Here is a 15,351-nt window from a genome sequence, read left to right on the forward strand (position 1 = left end):
AGTTCTTTGGTTAAAGTACCATAAAGGAATCTATCCCATGTAGCTTAAGTTTGATTGGAAAAGCTTGCAGCTCAAAGATTTCAAAGACCAACAAGATTTCTCCTCTCCTCTCCCCCACCCTCCCCCCCCCCCCCACCCTTTTTAGCCAGCCAGGCGCCATAAATCACGCAACTGATCTTTTCTGATCGATTGATGGTTTAACAGTTTGTTGGTGGTCTGGCTGGTATTTTGGAATGCTGGGTGTCCTGGGGGTTTTGGGCTCTTACTTGGAGCTGGACAGGAAAGGTCGGTGGCATATGCTTAATTTCTGTGGCTCGGGGCTGCGGCACAATGTTGTGCCTAGATTCCAATATGGCTGCTACTGTGTAAGGTGGCGTTTGTGGTCCCCATGTTCGTTGGAACAAAAACCTCTCCCTTCCTCCCTGCTTTATATTCCTTGCCGCTGCCACCCTTTCCCCAATCCCCTCAGAGTCCCTTCTGCACACTTCCAGGCCTCAATCTCATCCAAAAGCACCGTGGGTGGGGAGGGGGGATTGGGACAACCATCCCTCCGTCCCAACACTAGTGGATGGGTGCTTTGGTAAGACTCTCCGGAGAATAGGCGAGTCAAGGAGACTTGCCCAGCTGGATTGAATTTTTGTTGTGGGACTCGGCTATATTCTGGTGGCAGAGGTAATGTACCTTGGTGTAAAGCGCTTCAATATATCAAATCAAACATTAAGTAGTGAATTGCTGAAGATGCATATGGGTTAGTTGCCGTGCCCCGGGCGGCATGCTGCTTTGCTCGAATGAGGTGGAGTGCTATATGTACCAGGGGACCTTGTAGGGTTCGAAATGCAACCCTACAGCGCACTCCCTGTGGGAAAAGATAGGGTTGTGGCATAAAGCAGTAGCTAGATTCAAGATGCACCCAGACCAAAATGCAGTCCCAAAGCACAATCACTGTTGAAAATGATGTAAAGCAGTATCTTGATACAAAATACCAGCCTACCGCACTATTCCTGTGGAGAAAGAAGCACGGTATTACAAAACAGTAGCTGAATTCATAATACAGCGAGACACAAAATATAGGCCCATGGCACCATCCCTGTGGAAAAAGATGCCAATCAGTGGCTAGATTCAAAACACTGGCCTACTGTCGTAATAGATGAAAATAGTGGTACAACAGTCATAATACTATGACTGATGCAAAAGTGGTAGCTAGAGTCATACTAGCCTACTGTACAGATGAACCGTTGGAAGATACCTGGTTTTTGCAGCCGACTGGGTTTGTGGCATGTCAGGGGCACCCATGGCAAACAGGTGATGGAGGGGCCCCATTGCTGGCTGCCCTGGGGAGGTGGAGTTCTAGTATGGGTCACGTGACCTGATGCAGGCTCCAATCATGGTGGGCCGTGAGGAGGGGGGATGGGTAGAGATCAGGCAGCAAGGGTATCTGTGGTCTCACATGGCCTGGGGCCTTGAGAAATGGTGGTGATCCGATTCTCAGCTGGGAGCGAGCTGAAATCCAGATATAAGCGCCTTGGAGCCCTCTACATAGGTCACATGACCCAACACAGGCTCCAATCGGAGGGTGTGTTGGGGGGTGGGGAGGAGAGAAGGCGAGGGTTGACTGTACATAACTCTGCAGACTATGCAGACAGGCAAGGCAGACAACTTGATAGTGACATTTTCTGGCTTTCCTTTCCTGATGAACCAGATCTGTGGTATAAAATTGGGTCCTTCTTGAATTTCTGCCGTCTATAAACAAGAAGCCTTAAACTTATCAAAAGGTGGAGCTCCTTCAGACCATGCTACGGGTGGCCTTTGATAATAGAATATAAAGGTTTATGGGTAATGAAGGTCAAACCGCTCATTGAAGGCTACGAGCTTCAGCCATGAGGTTTTGAGCTGCAGAGAAGACATTTTCAGTGTCTTTCAGGTGAATCATTTTTTTTTTTTTCCAGGCTACATAGCCAGGACGTTGAGCACTTGGAGCAGAGGTGTCAGTACAGGTCTTTTCAATCTAGATATCACTTGGTGAGATCAGGTAGTCATTGCTGCCAGTCTGAACACAGCTACATATGCCGTGGGAGATGGGTACAGGTAGTCATTGCTGCCAGTCTGAACACAGCTACATATGCCGTGGGAGATGGGTACAAAGTGAAGGCAAACCAGAGGCCAACCGGGCAAGCTTGACCTCACTTTATTACAATTATATCGCGCACAATGAACCCAGAGGCATGATGGCACATATAACACAAAATAATATGGAACCTAAAAGAGAAAGCAGGATACAGTATCTAAAAACCAGCACAATCGCCAAGAAACAATGATAATAGTCACTGCAAACATATGGCGGTGCCTGATCGAGCGGGGACATCAAAGTATCAGTTTACAGTTTGAACTTCCTCTGGGGAGAGATTTACACGATCTGATATGAAGTGCTGAACCCACAACCCACTAGGACAGTCACTTTTTTTGCGTACACCAATCACTAGGTCAATCATACATAAAATTATCAGGTCTGACAACTCCAGGCCCTGTTTGTTGTAACCATGCAAGCACCTTATATCGTAACGCTTCTCTAGACTCTTCCTTCTCATTGTTGATAACATGAGTACTAAAGCCTTTTGTTATGGATCAAGGAATTTTGTTATTGATTTTAGGCATTTGTGACCACCTTATGTGCAAGCTGCGGGAGGTCACCTGCTTGAATTTGGCGTTCACCACTACGTTTTTGTTTAGCAGGGATTTGGCAGGGTTTAGGATAAAGTACCGGATTGATGGAAGAATTTCCTGGACTTGACCCTTAATGTCGACCGTGGGAGTTTTTGCCTTTTCATTAGTAGCAGGTGTATTTCCCCGTGGATACTGGATGGTCACCCCCCCTGGTGTGGTTTGTGAAGCTTGGTCCGCCCTCTCCCATTGACGGTAAACTTGACAGGCGTTGTCTGACTTTGCCAGCTGCAGCCGTGCAACTGGGTTATGTTGTACATCTGAGACACCATGTTCCCTCTAGACGGGCGTATGTCAGTCAACCAATAAGTCACTCGGAGCAAAGGTCAGTTAGGCTGTTACATTGGAGGAGCTCTTTGGAAATGCACACCCTGGGGTGTGGCCATTGGGTAGAGGCACTATGATCTGATTGGGAAGTGATGGGCCTAGCACCCCATAGTGAAACGGAGGGTAAAGCTATAGGTTCTGTGTCCCTCCTTGCATATTTTTGTCCCTCCTAGGAGTGATGTCACAGCTGGGTAAAAGGTTAGAGCCATAGTCTCAGTAGTACTACCTAGTGTACCTTCCGGAATGACAGATCTTGAAGAGGCGGTAATTGGTAAAAGCTCCTACGTTGATTTAAGTCAATTTAACTCCTAAATGTTGTAGCCTTCTCGACCCAAATATACGGGGGACCCCATCAGCTTACCTTCTACTTTTCTTGATATCGTCAGGTTCAGGATTTCAGAATTGGTGGGCGTTTGTTAGTCATGCGACTGTCCCGAATTGTTGCTTCTCTGTCCATGGCTTCAAGGGAGACCTCAGTCTTCGCGGACAATGTTACTATTTTATGGTCCCTTCCCCCAAATGGTACCCCTGCCATTTCCCTGTTAGATCGAACTGCAGACAGTAGGGGCTCCAGACGGATTGCTGATCGGCCTGTATGAGCCAGTCTTTGACCACATTTGGAATTGGGACTATCTTCACCTCTTCCATGGATGGGGTGATTTGCCCCCCCCCCCCCCCCCCCCCCCCGAACTCTACTGAATTTGAGTTACCAGGTATGGTATCAAAGGAACTATTACATTCTGAGGTGGATATGGAGACTTGCTATGGGGTAGTATTTATTTATATTTGAATTTACAAAGCGCGCATCAGCCCTGAAGTATTGTGGCGCTGTTACAGAAGATGCAAGCAAGATTACTTTGTACCACACGGTTATCCCTGTACGTACCTAAGCTAAAGACAGTGGTACAGACAATTTAACAAGATGGGGAGTTGTGCGTTAATGAGGTTACATGGGGTACTGCCTGACGGAAGTGCCTAGTTGAACAGCTTGGTCTTAAGTCCCTTGCGCAAGGCAGTGAGGGAGGTTTCAAGGCTACATATCTCCCCATGGATCCCTATTGGTCAGTCTCTAACTGTAAGGTCCAGGTTGTTCCAAAGGGCTATTCCCCTCCCCCCCCCCCCCTTCCTCTTGTGAGTAGATTGATTTCTGATGTTTGTTAATCTGCTTAGAATCACATGCTGTGCATAGGTCCGACATCCAGTGGTCACTGCGGAGTATTGCATTTTGTTTTTCGTAGTCGAAAAGGGGACGTCGACTAGGCGTGTCTGAAACACTATCCCTATAGTGACGTGCGTTGTACCCACAATCCCTCACGCGTCGAGGTCCCTCAGATTGTTTTTTTCCGCCCAGCTTCTGGTCGCCTTCACGCGGAGCTCCTCGAGAGACATTGCAACCCTCGACCTTTGGTCGTTTCTTCTACGAAGATTAATACAGCACTCCCTCGACGCAGTGTAGCTGTTCTCCGCCGAGCAAAATCGTCGACGGAGGGTCGAGCGGAGGAAATCTTCGGCGCTGCCGAACACGTGGCCTGGCCTCGCTGGCCACATACAGTAGGGAGAGTGGGGTCGTGGGACATCTCTGGGTCTTTCTGAGAATGCCTTTCCCTTTCCCCTTCCTTTCCCTGGGGGTGTTTATCGCGATTTATTGCCTCTGCTATGGAGAGGACACCATTTAGGTTTTGCCCACTTTGTAAAGGCAAATTCACTTGGAAGGACAAGCACTCACGGTGTAACCGCTGCTTGCCCCTCGATCACAAAGAGGAAGGGTGCGCGGCTTGTCGGCTTCTGAAGCCTAAAACTCTAAAAGACCGTAGGGTTAAAAGGTGGGCGGCCTACGCGATGTCGAAGGCCGAAGGTTCACCCGCCGCTGCTACCACCGACAGTGACGAGGAACGCGATGACACGACCTCCGCCACGGAAGTCGAAACCCCCTCTAAGGAGCGCTTACGCGCTTCGTCGTCTGTCCCCGGCCCCGACGGGCTCGGCTCACGCCCTGCTTATGGGGATGAACACCCCGGCGACACTGACGCACACAAAGATTCACATAAAGGTAAGCACACAACCCATGGCTCTTCTTCGTCTAAGTCGAAGAGAGCTTCGGCGCCCAAGGAGACGCAGGTTCCACCGGCGGCCTCCTCGGACCGTTCGGGTTCGAAGCCCCTCTTGCAACCGCAGCCGCGACCTGCGACTGGGCTTTAGGCAAACAAGGGCGCCACCACCAAACCATCGGCCGGTGCGCATCAACAGAAGGCGCAGACCGCCGTACAGCGCTCGATACCCATAGCGTCGAAAACTCAAGCTTCCGCCGACAAGAATGTCGCCGATAGCTTAGCCAGGATCGTTGTAGCCGACGCCCAAAAGCGTACGCCGAAGATTTCGTCGAGCGTTACGCATAGATCAAAGGATACGCCAAAAACACCCGAAGGAAAGCAGGGACTACCCCCTTCAGTCAGGGAGTCTCCCGACACACCTGAGGGTTTTGAGGAGGGCGACGGGACACTTTCCTCGATGCTTTGGGAGAGGTCGAGCCATTTCGAGGTAGACAACTCGAGTTTTCCCCCGCTAGACCGCTCTGGGGTACCCCATGAAACTATGGAAAGACTCCACCTCTCTATGGAGAGGATGGAAAAGTTTATGAGTACCCAAGCCCCTCTAACTCTCAGAAGAACTAGAGAAGGGCCTCAAGACGACCCCAGAGCCAAAAAACCGAGGCTGGTCGATCCCCTGCTGGACACAGCCTCAGACTTCCAAGATGTATATGACCTCACTGGGGAGGAACAATACTTCGAGGAAGAAGATGATTTCATGGACAACGAAGGACAGAACCAGGAGGAATGTCTAGAAGACAGAACAAACATTATAGAAGAAGGCTTCGGGATTAGCCCAGGAGAAGGACCTTCGCACCCCTGGCAATCACCATCAGTGTGTTCCGACACTGATGCCCTAAATCTAACTCCTCCGGATAATTCTCCAGTTAGGAACACGTCTCCAATTGACGATCAGCCTACTTTCAATGCACTGTTGCGCAGAGCAGCAGCGCATTTCGAACTGGACACGGGAGAACCCTCTCCAGAATTAGACTTTGTAGAAAGAGTCATTAAAGAAAAACCCCCGGTCAGCCAGACCATTCCACTCCTCGCCTCAGTTAAAAGGAGGATCACCCCGTCGCTGTCCACTCCCGCATTGATCAGAGGGGTCAATCCACGGATTGAGAAACTTTTCGCTCCTTCACCCTCAGACCCGCTCTACATTAGGGGACATTCCATACCGGACTCCCTAGCTGTATCTAATACTAGAAAGAGGGCAGGGGTACCACTTTCCACCAGTGAGGCACCCCCTGACAAGGAGGGCAAGAGGCTATATGCCCTTGCAAAAAGAGTTACTTCCTCGGCTGCCTTCTCAGCAAGAATTGCCAACAACAATTCCTTGCTTGCGAGCTACGCAGACGCGCAGTGGGCCAAACTGCGCAAAGACGCAGAGGAAGCACCGGAGCCTTTACGTACACGCCTACTGTCGACTATTGGCGAAGGAACACAAGTTAACCAGAGCATTGTAAAAAACTCTCTGGACGCGGCAGAAACAGCAGGACGTTCCCTAGTACAAGGAATACTCCTAAAGCGCCATGTATGGCTGCGCAACTCAGGCTTTAAACCGGAGACACAGGCGTCTTTAATAAATAAACCTGTCGAGGACGCCAACCTCTTCGGAAAAGCGGTAGATGAAGCCCTAGAGATGGCCAAAAAAGAGTTCGACACTATCAAGACTCTTGACCAGATCTCTAAGCCCACTACCAGACGCGGCTATGGCAACAAGCGCTTTTTTCGTGGCCAACGGCAACAACAACAAGGTCAGCATCAGCAATACCCTGCCACCAATTACCAAGCCAATAGTGGGCAGTACAGCCAAAGAGGCCAACGCCGGGGCAAAGGGAGAGGTCGGGGATCCACCCCCAGAGGCTCCCAAGCCCCCAACAACTCCAAGTGACGCGAAGATTCGCGTCCCCTCCCATGCAACACCGGTCGGGGGCCGGATAACATCCTTTCTTCCTGCATGGGAGGAGATAACGTCAGACCGTTGGGTACTTTCCACCGTAGCCCACGGATACTGTATCGAATTCAACAGTTCCCCATCCTACAGACCCCTGAGGGGACGGCGGTTGACGCCGGAACATCTTGCCATCCTTCTTCAAGAAGTACAACAACTGCTGGAAAAAGGAGCCATAGAGGTCGTGCCTCTATCTCAGGTAACGGAAGGTATTTATTCAGTGTACTTCCTTGTACCCAAAAAGGATCTAACCATGCGCCCTGTATTAGATCTGCGCCCAGCGAACAAGTTTATCAAACCCCAAAAGTTTCGTATGGTGACCTTACAGGAGGTGATCCCGCTGCTTTCACAGGGAGATTACATGACAACATTGGACATGAAAGATGCATACTTTCATATTTCAATGTTGCCAGCACACAGAAAATACCTAAGGTTCATGATAGAGGGCAAACACTACCAGTTCAAGGTGCTACCCTTCGGTATAGCTTCAGCACCAAGGGTATTCACAAAGGTACTGGCAGTGGCTGCGGCCCACCTGCGCAGGTTGTCCATCCCAGTTTACCCTTACCTCGACGACTGGCTCATAACAGGGGACTCCTACGAAACATGTTTCTCCAATACCCAAAAGACGGTAGACCTTTTGTTCCAACTGGGCTTCTCCATCAACGAAAAGAAGTCCAGTCTAGACCCCAGTCAAATCAAACAATTCCTAGGGGCTCTAATTCAAACAAGGGACGGCCTCGTCTTCCCCTCCAAAGAGAGGGTCCAAAACATGCTGTTTCAGATCCCCCAATATGTGACCGGCCGAGAGGTGACGGTACGCAAAGCAATGCGCTTGCTAGGAATGATGGCGTCGTGTATTTATTTGGTACCTCACGCGCGCCTGCGCATGCGCCCAATGCAAGAGTGGCTCAACAGCCAGTGGTGTCAGGCCAGCGGACAATGGGACGATCTAGTGGTGGTCTCGCAGGCCTTGGTTCTCTCGCTACAGTGGTGGACAAAGGGGAACATGGAAAAAGGAAAACCCTTTGCCACACCCGCGGCGGAAGCCACTCTAACCACAGACGCATCCCTCACAGGATGGGGTGCTCACCTATCCCATCAGACGGCTCACGGAGTGTGGACTCCGAACGTAGCATCCAAACACATCAATCTACTGGAGCTACTAGCGGTATTCAAGGCGCTAAAAGCCTTCCAAGAACACCTACAAGGCAAGACAGTAATGGTCCTTACGGACAGCACTACAGCCATGTACTACATCAACAAGCAGGGGGGCACCCACTCTCCAGGCTTGTCCAAACTGGCCCAGAATATATGGAAGTGGGCTCTCAAACAGGACATGTTCCTACTATCACTACATGTACCCGGGGAACTCAATCTGCTGGCAGACAGACTCAGCAGAGATTTCCCCCTGCCCGAAGAGTACGAATGGCGTCTGCACGAAGACATCGTCTTCGACGTCTTCACACAATGGGGATTCCCAGAAATAGACCTGTTCGCAACCCTGGAGAACTCTCAATGCCTAAGTTACGCCTCCAGGTACCCCCAGAACCAATCCAAGGGGAACGGTCTATCGATGCAATGGTCAGGGAAATTTGTTTACGCTTTTCCCCCGACTCCCCTTCTCAACAAGGTAGTGCACAAGATGCACCAGGAACAAGTGACCATGATACTGGTGGCCCCAATGTGGGCCCGACAGCCATGGTTCGCTCACTTGATGGAGATGTCTCTATCTCCCCCAGTAAAACTCCCCTGCCCGTACAACATGCTATCTCAGAACAAGGGCAGGACTCTGCACCCATGCCCCCAGAACATGAATTTAGCAGCTTGGCTCCTGAGGTCATAGAGTTCGGACATCTACAACTCCCGCAAAGATGCATGGACATCCTCAGGGAAGCCAGAAAACCGAACACTCGCCACTGCTATTCTAGCAAGTGGAAGAGATTTGTCATCTGGTGCAGGAGTAAAAGCATCAACCCTATTGACTGCTCTCCCACACATGTGGTACTATACCTGACCCATCTCTTGGATTCAGGCCTAGTGTTTAACTCCATTAAAGTCCACCTAGCGGCACTTTCTGCATACACCACCTCCCAACTCAAAGTGTCGTGGTGGAGGATCCCAGTTATAAAGGCATTCATGGAGGGAGTAAAAAGAATACACCCCCCGATAGCTGACCCTGCTCCCGGATGGGACCTTAATGTGGTACTTACCAGACTCATGGGCTCTCCATTCGAACCCATGCACAAAGCATCCCTTAAACATCTTACTCTTAAGACTGCTTTTTTAATAGCTATCACCTCCATCAGGAGAGTAAGTGAACTTCAGGCTCTTTCTATTCTAGACCCCTTTGTTACAGTTCACAAAGATAAAGTGGTTCTACGCACTCACCCTAGGTTTGCTCCGAAATTTATTTCTAAATTCCACGTAAACCAGTCTATAGAACTACCAACGTTCTTTCAAAATCCGTCCAATTTGGGAGAAAGGACTCTGCACACACTTGATGTACGCAGGGCGGTCATGTTCTACATGGAAAGAACCAGACCATTGAGGAAGACTAATCAGTTCTTCGTCTCGGTGGCAGCAGGAAGAGAAGGAGATGCGGTTTCAAAATCCACTATTTCTAGATGGATTGTTCAATGCATCACTCTCTGCTATACTCTTGCTAAGAGAGAACTACCCTTTAAGCCAAGAGCACACTCTACTCGAGGCACGGGGGCATCCATAGCATTCATTGCAAATGTTCCCCTTGAGTCCATCTGCAAAGCGGCTACCTGGAGTTCTGTGCACACCTTTACAAAACACTACTGTCTAGATACACACTCTAGATCTGACTCCCAGGTGGGACAGGCAGTATTACGACACCTTTTCTCTACTGTTCCTTCTCATAACCCACCGCCAACTCCGGGTACTGCTCGCTAGTCTATGCACAGCATGTGATTCTAAGCAGATTAACAAACATCAGAAGAGAATGCATTACTTACCGTAAAAGCATTTCTGATGGTTGTATCTGCTTAGATTCACATGCGCCCACCCTTCCTCCCCGCTCGGATGGAAGGAACATAGACTTCCTTTATATATCTCTCTCTCTTTCTGTACTCACTCACGTCTAGAAGGCTCCCTCAGGGCAGAAAAAATACAAACGGAGGGACCTCGACGCGTGAGGGATTGTGGGTACAACGCACGTCACTATAGGGATAGTGTTTCAGACACGCCTAGTCGACGTCCCCTTTTCGACTACGAAAAACAAAATGCAATACTCCGCAGTGACCACTGGATGTCGGACCTATGCACAGCATGTGAATCTAAGCAGATACAACCATCAGAAATGCTTTTACGGTAAGTAATGCATTCTCATATTTTATGGAAGCCCTGGCTTATTCTGTCCCTATCGCAGGTCTGTGCATGGGGCTCTTGTAAGGTATGTCTGGGCCTTCCCTCCGTAAATACCTTTTTAATTTTACTCCTTTTCACCAGGGAATTTAACCCGTTAACGTTCAGGGAGATAAGATAATGGGTAAACACACTCTGCATTAAGGGCGTTCCTGTATGCGTTGCCCTCGTAGGATCTAGTCTGGATCTCTGCACCCCCCTGCCACTCCCTCCACTTGGCAAGCTCAACCAGCCCCCCTTGGATTGCCCTCTTGAGGATTGAGCCCCTTACTGCCCACAGCTTGTACCTCTGCAGGTTCACCCATTCCAGATGCCAACCCCCCTACCCCCAGAACCTTCAGTGTAGACCCTATTGTTCGCCCTCCCCAGGCATGCACTCTAGGTAGGCCCGTGTACCTTGGTCTCTTTCGTTAGGTGTCCTTTGCAGTTGTCCCTCTCCTGCTGTTTTCCTTATGCAGGGCCTTTCAATTGAGGTTGCTATCCCCCTCCCCCCTTCTTGATTTCTTTTTAGGTCTCCCAGCTCTTGAGGTTGCTTTGGGCTTTTGCCAGGAGGGTCCCTTGGGGTCTGATGTTACTCTTCAAGTCCTACAATTCTTGCCCCTTCATAGGACGCTATCCGATGCTTCCCTTGCCAGTCGAATACCAAACGGGAAGGTCCAACAGTAACCTATCTTTGTCTCGGAGCACCATCAGGACTGGGGCCATTCGTTTCCTTTGTTGGTTTTCTGGGCAAGGTCCTGAAAGTGAATGTCGGCACCATTGTAGGATATTTTTTCATCTTCCTAGACTTCTGCAAGATCTTTTACTTTGTTGTGTGGTCGCGCAGGCCTCCCTGGATGTCGCTTCGTCTTGCCCCAGGTCTGTCCTACAGGGACCCACTCTATGGACTGGCAATTCTCACTTCTGGCAGATCCTCTGCGTCCAGGATATCTGTGAAGATGCTTTTGGCCAATCCCTCAAGATCTTTGTCTAGGGCCTTCTCAGGAAGGCACTTGAGTCGAATGTTCGATCTCCTGGATCTATTTTATAAGTCTTAAGCCTGCAGCTCAAGGTTGTGGGTCGCATTTGTCAGTTCTTCAATCAGTGTCTGTCCTCATAGTCTTCTGTCAGTTCTTGGATTGCTTTCTCATTCGTGTCCACTCTTCAATCTTTTGTTACATCTAGTTTTATATCTTGCAAGGCCTCTGCCAGATCTACTGCTTAAGTGACTGAGTTACTGTTTGATCCTGGTCTTGTTGTGGTTCCTGTCCCCCACGGCCCATTTGGTCCTGGTTCTGTTGGGCTACTTGGCTTTTTTTACCCCTCGTATTCTGAAGGTTGCTCTCGTGGGGCTTCCTGGTCCCCTTTAAGGGAGTTGGTGGCTCCTTTTCCTGGTCCCCAGTGGGGAGTTGCCGTCTGGTACCTGCTACCTTTTCCCTTGCTGAGTTGCATTCTTTGCCAGTGTGCTTCCTTTGCACTCCTGTAGAGGCACTGGCCTTCACAACCCTTCTTTGGGGTTCTGATTAACATCGTTGCTGCTTGTAACTTTCAGCGAGTGCCCTGTTCCAGGGATGTGCTGGGGGGGGGTGTGCTCATATCTGGGGGAAGTGGTAAGACCCCCCCACACCCTTCCCCCCCCCATAAAGCCACTGAGTGCCTCCAACGTTGACACAGTATTTGGAGGTGGGGGGGGGCTAGTCTGGCCTGGGACCATGCCCAGCTTCCGTTGCTCCGTGTGCGGTCTTCTGTGGGTCCGGAACGCTTGATCCATCGGGATGCGATCTACTCCTGTCTGGGCTCCTGAAGCAGGTCCAGTGTACCTCGTCCCCCTGATTGGACTCTGTGGTGGTTCCTCCCTCGCAGCGTGTCTTTTGCTTGCTGGATCTTTTCACTTTCCCCTGCTTGCCGCAAGGTCTTCACTGGCTGAGCCGGTCCGGGGAGAGTAAACGCTGGAGGACTCGCTCTTTTCTTCTGCCCGCACCGACGTTGATTGCACTTTGCAGTCTCTTCGCCTCTTTCCTGCCTGCTTCTGCACCGCCGGGTAGCTCTGCACTTCGGCGTCTCTGGGTGACTTGTCTTCGCTCCAGCGCCCTCATACGCTGGCCAGCTACCGCAAGGCTGACTATTTCAAGGGGCGTCCCACGTCGATGCTGCATCTCTACTTTCCGAAATGGTGTTTTCGGCTCAGCTATTCATTCTTTTTGGTCCTGAGATTCGGGAGAGCGTAGATACAGTGCTCTCATATTGGCGGCCATCTTGGAATCTGGTTGACACTGTTGTAATGTACCGAGGATCCCTACCATGACGACCGAATATTCAACAGCATGGGAATGTATGAAAGCTGGCAATGAAGGATGTATTAGATGCATGACTTTTATGCTAGCTTTTGCTGGAGTGTTCTGCAAGCAGCAGTGTTTGAAGCTAGCAGCAGGAATGCAGGAGCACAGAAATGACTGACCTAAATTTGGGGGAGCCAGGGATTTCATGGGTAGTGCTGGGTGGGGCCTGGCTCTAGGAGTCCACCACGGGCCGAGCCCATAATCTGTGGCTCCCATGGCATTTGGAAAGAAATGGTGAAATGTGAAGAAATAAAATTGACATTTCTTTCCATTTTGCCCCTGCGGCGCTGGGCAGCCATGGAATCTGTGGGTACCGGTCTTGAAAGGTGGGTGCGGCTGGAGCCCCTGTTGGAGCCTGGGCTCGCCCACCTCTGACCGACTCAGTCACTTAACCTTCAATTTTTAGCGTTAATGGTGGAAATTTACGAGCTTGGTGTCCTGAGGGATTTCCATCTACGACTGGCTTAAATTTCCTAGAGGCTCTTAACTGTCTTTCTCACATGCCTTCAGTTTTTGTTACAAACTGACAGCGCAGGATCATACTAAGCTTTATGCACCTGTGACTTTTTTCAACCCTTTTGTGGGATTCACCAATTGTCGCTGCATATCCACTTTTGTGGATAAAACCCTGTGCTTGCCACAAATAACTACTGCACTGATCTTAATGTGCAGCTTACTGAATAGTAGTTTGTGAGTTATCTCTGCTAATAATTGCAGGGCATGTCTCACATGGGCATTTTTTATTCTGTAGTACTATCGGTCTGACTAAGCAGGGAACGGAATTACTTTACTACTGGCATAAAACGTTTCCATATATTGTGCTCCATTTTGTTTCATGATTTCGTCCTCCAAAGCTTTAAAACTAAACCTATGAGTCCAAACACTGCTGTGATGTCAAATTCGAAGTCCTCTAGATTTAAAAGTTCGAGTAGATTTGGCATTGCGGCCCAACACTATGGCGAGGGCAAGTCTCAAACGGGCAATCCAGATTTAGTGGACTACCTATTCTAGCCAAGACTTGGGACAATGTATCTTTAGAAAGTAGTTGCTACATAAAATGCATGCTTGCATTTTGGTGGAGACTTCTATTGGCTTCTTGCTTAGTGGTTGTAACATGGCTTTCACGTTCGGAACACAATTATATATTTACTAACGATGCCACCAATTTTCTGTAAGCTCTGGGGGAAGGGCATGGGTGTGTAGTGTTGTAAAAAGTATTATATTGTACATTTTTCAACTTGCTCTTTAGGCCAAGTTGTTCCAGTCCCTGTTCCTGCTCCCGCCCCCGCACCAGCCCCCGCTCCTGCCCCTCCTGGTGCGCAACCAGACTACAGTGCAGCATGGGCAGAGTACTACAGGCAACAGGCCGCATATTATGCACAGACGAGTCCACAAGGCATGCCACAGCATCCTCCGGCCCAGCAGGTATAACTATTTGTAAGTTGATCCACTTTTTTACCTACTTATTTTTGCAAATCTGGTTTGTTTTTGATTGGGGGGGTTAAATGGTATTTATTAGCGTGCAATGTTTTTTTTTCCCCCCATTTGATATGGTTGTGACTTTCAGTAGGCTCATTGATTTTTGTTGACCAGTGTTTTTCTTCCAGGATTCTCTCCTGAGTTAGCTTGCGTTTGGAGGTTTAACTTTTTGTGTATTTCTTATGTATCTCTTCTGCACAGGGCCAATTATAAGAAGTGGACAATACAGTATTTGCTTCATTGTGTGGGGAAATACCTTTGTTAAATGTATGGATGCAGACGCCTTGATGAAGATCTTATTTTGTTTTGGTTTCAAAGTGTTTTGAAAATGTACAAATATCTATCACTACTGATAGGAGGTGATATTTCTGTGTAGAAATGCAAAAATGGTTTGTTTTTAGTATTAGTGTAGATGTACACATTCCAGCAAATGTATTTGCAACTATTATGTGGTCAATGCTTTGTGATACAAATGTACTTTTCAATGTATACTTTATCACTTTTAAAAATGCCTGTTTTGTGCTTTACAATAAATAATATGAAACCTCCTGTGTCGGTAAGTTGGATGTGAGTATTCAAAAGGAATTGGTGAACATCGATTGGTTGTAAATTTGAATGTTTGCAAAGATTTCCGCTCCGATGTTGCATTTTTTTTAAAAGCCTGTTCTGCAAAAATACAATGTAGATAAACCATACGCTTTATTTTTATATATTTAGCCTGTCCAGTGCCAGTAATTGTAATTATTTTTCGTGATTTAAAATTTCATGTGAGGTGGTTACTTTTGCATAACCTTTCACACCCCTCCTTGTATAAATGACTTTTTTTATGCATTACCACTGTATCAGCCCAGTAAAACTGTTTTTTCTAACACTTTTGTGGTTTTCATATTTACTTTTAAGATTTCATTTTTAAGCTTAACATTTTTAATAGGCTTGACACTTTAGTGCATACGTCTTCCTAATTGGTCCCAATCCTAACTTTTATCCCAACCCCTCTTTCCTGCCGCTTCCTCCCTTGATCCCTTATACATCTTAAAGCAAACATAATTTTTGGTAATCGGTATTGCAACAT

General features: G+C 48.6%; 1 protein-coding gene across 8 annotated transcripts in view; it reads left to right on the forward strand.

Annotated features, from left to right (window-relative positions):
* The window catches only part of FUBP1 (far upstream element binding protein 1), a 59,380-nt gene extending 44,230 nt beyond the window's left edge, over positions 1-15,150 (forward strand). For 4 of the 8 annotated variants that reach the window (XM_069641653.1, XM_069641649.1, XM_069641651.1 and 1 more), the window contains 2 exons: positions 14,050-14,237; positions 14,481-15,150. In XM_069641653.1, the coding sequence (XP_069497754.1) occupies positions 14,050-14,231 (182 nt within the window). In that variant the 3' untranslated portion in view covers positions 14,232-14,237; positions 14,481-15,150. The remainder of the gene's footprint in view (positions 1-14,049; positions 14,238-14,480) is intronic. The other 4 variants (XM_069641652.1, XM_069641648.1, XM_069641650.1 and 1 more) reach the window with 2 other exon arrangements.
* The last annotated feature ends 201 nt before the right edge of the window (positions 15,151-15,351 follow it).

Source organism: Ambystoma mexicanum, chromosome 1q, assembly GCF_040938575.1.
Source record: "Ambystoma mexicanum isolate Mex_15411 chromosome 1q, UKY_AmexF1_1, whole genome shotgun sequence".
In the NCBI taxonomy this organism is placed as follows: Eukaryota; Metazoa; Chordata; class Amphibia; order Caudata; family Ambystomatidae; genus Ambystoma; species Ambystoma mexicanum.